At 53.8% G+C, this 7,500-nt stretch overlaps 1 protein-coding gene across 3 annotated transcripts in view; it reads right to left on the bottom strand.

Moving 5' to 3' along the window:
• The window catches only part of LOC143277263 (uncharacterized), a 165,988-nt gene that overhangs the window by 111,152 nt on the left and 47,336 nt on the right, over positions 1 to 7,500 (bottom strand). For all 3 annotated transcript variants that reach the window (XM_076582051.1, XM_076582050.1, XM_076582052.1), the window contains 3 exons: positions 6,423 to 6,613; positions 3,367 to 3,534; positions 2,647 to 2,782 (listed from right to left, as the gene is read on the bottom strand). In XM_076582051.1, the coding sequence (XP_076438166.1) occupies positions 2,647 to 2,782; positions 3,367 to 3,534; positions 6,423 to 6,613 (495 nt within the window). The remainder of the gene's footprint in view (positions 1 to 2,646; positions 2,783 to 3,366; positions 3,535 to 6,422; positions 6,614 to 7,500) is intronic.

Genomic DNA, 7,500 nt, shown 5'->3' with positions numbered 1-7,500 from the left:
CTATCTCGCGTTCTTCGATCAGATCTGACACAGACAGACATACAGACAACACAACACAACACAACACAACACAACACACACACACACACACACACTGGAGCCAGAGATGAAAGCATTCTCTGGGCACAAACACAACACAGCACAACCACGCCACACACTACACAAAACAGCATGCCACACCACACCACACCACACCACACCACACCACACCACACCACACCACACCACACCACACCATGCCACACCACACCACACCATGCCACACCACACCACCATACCACACCACACCACACCATGCCACACCACACCACACCACACCACCATACCACACCACACCACCATACCACACCACACCACACCATGCCACACCACACCACACCACACCACACCACACCACCATACCACACCACACCACACCATGCCACACCACACCACACCACACCACCATACCACACCACACCACACCATGCCACACCACACCACACCATGCCACACCACACCACACCACCATACCACACCACACCACACCACCATACCACACCACACCATGCCACACCACACCACACCACCATACCACACCACACCACACCATGCCACACCACACCACCACACCACACCACACCACCATACCACACCACACCACACCATGCCACACCACACCACCATACCACACCACACCACACCATGCCATACCACACCACACCAACACACCACACCACAACACAACAACCCACAGCACAGCACAGCACAGCACCACACCACACCAACCCACACCACACCACAACAAAACAACCCACAGCACAGCACAGCACAGCACCACACCACACCAACCCACACCACACCACACCACAACACAACAACCAACACCACACCACACAAAAACACCAACACCACACCACACCACACCATGCCAAAACGACCCACACCACACCACAACAACCCACCCGACAGCACAGCACAGCACAGCACAGCACAGCACAGCACACCACACCACAACAACCCACAGCACAGCACAGCACAGCATAGCACAGCACAGCAACTGACCGTGACGTTGGGGTCGGACAGGGAGGCATTCTCCAGGTGCAGGTAGTCACAGACTATGAAGGCTAGCAGATACACCACACCACGCCACACCACACCACACCACACCACGCCACACCACACCAACCCACACCACACCACACCACAACACAACAACCCACAGCACAGCACAGCACAGCACAGCACAGCACAGCACCACACCAACCCACACCACACCACACCACAACACAACAACCAACACCACACCACACCACACAAAAACACCAACACCACACCACACCACAACAACCCACCCGACAGCACACCACACCACACCACAACAACCCACCCGATAGCACACCACACCACACCACACCACACCACACCACAACAACCCACCCGATAGCACACCACACCACACCACACCACACCACACCACACCACAACAACCCACCCGATAGCACACCACACCACACCACAACAACCCACCCGACAGCACACCACACCACACCACAACAACCCACCCGATAGCACACCACACCACACCACACCACACCACACCACACCACACCACAACAACCCACCCGACAGCACACCACACCACACCACAACAACCCACCCGATAGCACACCACACCACACCACACCACACCACACCACAACAACCCACCCGATAGCACACCACACCACACCACACCACACCACACCACAACAACCCACCCGATAGCACACCACACCACACCACACCACACCACACCACAACAACCCACCCGACAGCACACCACACCACACCACAACAACCCACCCGATAGCACACCACACCACACCACACCACACCACACCACAACAACCCACCCGACAGCACACCACACCACACCACACCACACCACACCACAACAACCCACCCGATAGCACACCACACCACACCACACCACACCACACCACAACAACCCACCCGATAGCACACCACACCACACCACAACAACCCACCCGATAGCACACCACACCACACCACACCACACCACACCACAACAACCCACCCGACAGCACACCACACCACACCACAACAACCCACCCGATAGCACACCACACCACACCACACCACACCACACCACAACAACCCACCCGATAGCACACCACACCACACCACACCACACCACACCACAACAACCCACCCGATAGCACACCACACCACACCACACCACACCACACCAACCCACCCGACAGCACACCACACCACACCAACCCACCCGACAGCACACCACACCACACCACACCACACCACACCACACCCGATAGCACACCACACCACACCACAACAACCCACCCGATAGCACACCACACCACACCACACCACACCACACCACACCACAACAACCCACCCGACAGCACACCACACCACACCACAACAACCCACCCGACAGCACACCACACCACACCACAACAACCCACCCGATAGCACACCACACCACACCACACCACACCACACCACAACAACCCACCCGATACCACACCACACCACACCACACCACAACAACCCACCCGATAGCACACCACACCACACCACACCACACCACAACACAACAACCCACAGCACAGCACAGCACAGCACAGCACAGCAACTGACCGTGACGTTGGGGTCGGACAGGGAGGCATTCTCCAGGTGCAGGTAGTCACAGACGATGAAGGCCAGGAGGTAGGTGGGCATGATGGGCGTGGTCTCAAAGCGGTCCCTGGCCCACTGCTTGCCCTCAGCGTCAGGGCTGTGAGATAGTGATGATAGTGATGATGATGATGATGATGATGGTGATGCTGATGATGATGATGGTGATGATGATAGTGATGATGGTGATGATGATGATGATAGTGATGGTGATGATGATAGTGATGATGATGGTGATGATGATAGTGATGATGATAGTGATGATGGTGATGGTGATGATGATGGTGATGGGTGATGATCATAGTGATGATAGTGATGATGATGGTGATGATGACAGTGAAGATGATAGTGATGGTGATGATGATAGTGATGACAGTGATGATTTTAGTGAAGATGATGATAGTGATGATGATGATGATAGTGATGATGATGATGACAGTCATGATGGTGATGATGATAGTGATGATGATGATGATAGTGAGGATGATAGTGAGGATGATGATGATGGTGGTGGTGGTGGTGTTGACAACAACAACACATCAACACTCGTACGCATTCCCACCTTCATCACCACCACTAACGTCATCAACACCAACACCACCAACACTCACATGTATTCACACCTTCATCACCACCACCACCAACGTCATCATCATCAACAACAACAACAACAACAACACTCACAAGTATTCAGAGTCCACGTAGGGAGCATTGGCCAGCGAGATGTAGTTCCGTGACGTGTCATTACGTCTCACCAGCGTGATGTCAAAGGTGGCCTTCAGCTGCGGCTCGTCGAAACAGGGGAACGTTTTCCGGGCGTAGACTGGCTCCATCTGTGTGGTGGCGAGGTACCTGTGATCGTAATATTATTATGATAATATAACATGTATGATTAAAAAAAATAAACAAACAGTAATAATATATATATAAAATGTACGATTAAAAAAACCCCAAACAAACAGTAATATTATGATAAAATATGCATGATTAAAAACAACAACAGTAATGTCCTCATTACTATTAATGTTATCACTATAACGTATATTTATAATTTATCTATCTATCTATCTCAATCTCTCTCTCTGTCTCTCGTTATCTTTTCCCCTCTCGCTCTCTCCCCCTTTCACTCTCTCTCTCTTTATCTTTCTCCCTCTCTCTCCTCCTTTCACTCTCTCTCCCTTCTCTCCCCCCTCTCTTTCTCCCCCTCTCCCTATCTCTCTCTCTCCCTTCTCTCCACCCTCTCTTTCTCCCCCTCTCCCTATCTCTCTCTCTCCTTTCACTCTCTCTCCCTTCTCTCCACCCTCTCTTTCTCCCCCTCTCCCTATCTCTCTCTCTCTCCTTTCACTCTTTCCCCCTTCTCTCCACCCTCTCTTTCTCCCCCTCTCCCTATCTCTCTCTCTCTCCTTTCACTCTCTCTCCCTTCTCTCCACCCTCTCTTTCTCCCCCTCTCCCTATCTCTCTCTCTCCTCCTTTCACTCTCTCTCCCTTCTCTCCACCCTCTCTTTCTCCCCCCCTCTCCCTATCTCTCTCTCTCTCTCCTTTCACTCTCTCTCCCTTCTCTCCACCCTCTCTTTCTCCCCCTCTCCCTATCTCTCTCTCTCCTCCTTTCACTCTCTCTCCCTTCTCTCCACCCTCTCTTTCTCCCCCTCTCCCTATCTCTCTCTCTCTCCTTTCACTCTCCCTTCTCTCCACCCTCTCTTTCTCCCCCTCTCCCTATCTCTCTCCTTTCTCTCTCCCTTCTCTCCACCCTCTCTTTCTCCCCCCCTCTCCCTATCTCTCTCTCTCTCTCCTTTCACTCTCTCTCCCTTCTCTCCACCCTCTCTTTCTCCCCCTCTCCCTATCTCTCTCTCTCCTCCTTTCACTCTCTCTCCCTTCTCTCCACCCTCTCTTTCTCCCCCTCTCCCTATCTCTCTCTCTCCTCCTTTCACTCTCTCTCCCTTCTCTCCACCCTCTCTTTCTCCCCCTCTCCCTATCTCTCTCTCTCCTTTCACTCTCTCTCCCTTCTCTCCACCCTCTCTTTCTCCCCCTCTCCCTATCTCTATCCTTTCACTCTCTCTCCCTTCTCTCCACCCTCTCTTTCTCCCCCTCTCCCTATCTCTCTCTCTCCTTACACTCTCTCTCCCTTCTCTCCACCCTCTCTTTCTCCCCCCCTCTCCCTATCTCTCTCTCCTCCTTTCACTCTCTCTCCCTTCTCTCCCCCCTCTCTTTCTCCCCCTCTCCCTTTTACTCACTTTCTTCTTTCACTTCCCGTCTTCCTCCCCCCCCTCCTCCTCGTCCTCCCGTTTTTTTCATTTCTCTCTCTCTCTCTCTCTCTCTCTCTCTCTCTCACACACACGTACCCACCACCCCTCCCGACACACACACACAATCACACACACACAAACACCCCATCCCCTCCACACACTCACATGGACGCCTCCCCATCTCTGTAGCGGCTTACATAGAGTCCGGCTCCGTCAGTGCTTAAAGGTCCGGAAAAGTGCCGGACTCACACCCACACAAACACACAATCACGCACACACACAAACATCCCCACCCCCTCCACACACTCCCACGGACTCCTCCCCATCTCCGTAGCGACTTACGTACAGTCTGGCTCCGTCAGCGCTTAAAGATCCGGAAAAGTGCCGGACTCACACCCACACAAACACACAATCACCCCCAACCCCTCCACACACTGACGAAGGGTCCTCCCCATCTCTGTAGCGACTTACGTAGAGTCTGGCTCCGTCAGTGCTTAAAGGTCCGGAGGAGTGCTGGACTCACACCCACACACCCACCCACCCACACAAACACCACACAATCACACACACAATCACACACACAAACACCCTAACCCCCCCCCCACACACACACACACACACACTCACACAGACGCCTCCCCATCTCTGTAGTGGCTAGAGTTCGGCTCCGTCAGTGCTTAAAGGTCCGGAAAAGTGCCGGACTCACACCCACACAAACACACACGCACAAAAACACACACACACAAACACCCCAATCCCTCCACACACTCACACAGACTCCTCCCCATCTCTGTAGCGGCTGACATAGAGTCCGGCTCCGTCAGTGCTTAAAGGTCCGGAAAAGTGCCGGACTCGTACCCACACAAACACAAACACACACCCACAGAAACACACACACAATCACACACACACAAACACCCCCACCCCCTCCACACACTCACACAGACTCCTCCCCATCTCTGTAGCGGCTGACATAGAGTCCTGCACCGTCAGTGCTTAAAGGTCCGGAAAAGTGCCGGACTCACACCCACACAAACACAAACACACAATCACGCACCCACACAAACACCCACCCACACACACAATCACACACCCACACACACAAACACCCCCAACCCCTCCACACATTCACACAGACTCCTCCCCATCTCTGTAGCGGCTGACATAGAGTCCGGCTCCGTCAGTGCTTAAAGGTCCGGAAAAGTGCCGGACTCACACCCACACAAACACACACCCACGCACACAATCACAACCCACGCACACAATCACACACACAAACACCCCCAACCCCTCCACACATTCACACGGACTCCTTCCCATCTCTGTAGCGACTAACATAGAGTCCGGCTCCGTCAGTGCTTAAAAGTCCGGAAAAGTGCCGGACTCACACCCACACAAACACACACCCACAGAAACACACACACAATCACACACACACACACACAAACACACAATCACACACACAAACACCCCAACCCCCCCCCCCCCCCAACTCACACAGACTCCTCCCCATCTCTGTAGCGGCTGACGTAGAGTCCGGCTCCGTCAGTGCTTAAAGGTCCGGAAAAGTGCCGGACTTCCACTTCGTATTCCTTCCCGGCTTCCATCGGGTCCGTCAGCTGCAGGTGCCAGAAATGCCGGGACTGGTCGTAGCTGGAGGACTGGAACAGCTCCTTCTGGCTGTTCACCTGCAGCAGATTTGGTGTTGTCGTTTGTGGTTGTGTTGTTGTTGTGGTAGTGTTGATGTTGTTGTTGGTGGCGTTGGGTGTTCTTGTTGGTGGTGTCGTGGTGTTGGTGTTGTTGTTGTCGTCAGTATTGTGGTTTTGTTGATGTCAGTGTTGGGTGTTGTTGTCAGTTTGGTTATTGTTTTTGGTGTTGGTGTTGTTATTGGTGTTGTTGTTGGTAGTGTTGTTGTTGTGGTGATGTTAGTGGTGTTGCTGCTGGTGTTGTTGACATTGTTGGGTGGTTTTGTTGATGTTGTTGTGAGTGTTGGGTGTTGTTGTTTCTGATGGCGTTGGGTGGTGGTGGTGATCGTGTCAACAGCGTCACCATTTAAGGACAAATAATACCACATCCACATCCCCCCGCCCCCACCCCCACACTCCCCACCCATCTACCCAGCCACCCCCCTCAATCACACACCCCACCATCCATCCACCCTACACCGTCCTCCTCCCCCATCAATTCCTCTCACCTCTTCCCCATCCCCCATCCCACCACCAAGCCCCACACCCACACCAACCCACCATCCACCCTACACCCCCCACACACCCACTCCTCCCTCACCCACCCACCACTCCTTCCCCCCTATCAATTCCTCTCCACACTCACCACCCCCATCTCACCACCAAGCCCAACACCCCCACATCCCACCCTCCCCACCACTACACTCCCCCCACACACCCACTCCTCCCTCCCACACCCCCCTCATCCCCCATCAATTCCTCTCCACCTCCTCCCCACCCCCCATCCCACCACCAAGCTTCACACCCACACCAACCCCCACACCCCACCATCCACCCTACACCCTCCCCCACCACTACGCGCCCCCACAAACCCACACACACTCCTCCCT

The sequence above is a fragment of the Babylonia areolata genome, chromosome 33 (genome assembly GCF_041734735.1).
Source record: "Babylonia areolata isolate BAREFJ2019XMU chromosome 33, ASM4173473v1, whole genome shotgun sequence".
Taxonomy (NCBI): domain Eukaryota; kingdom Metazoa; phylum Mollusca; class Gastropoda; order Neogastropoda; family Buccinidae; genus Babylonia; species Babylonia areolata.
The sequence above is the reverse complement of the archived record's forward strand: the minus strand, read 5'-3'. Positions and strand labels throughout refer to the sequence as shown.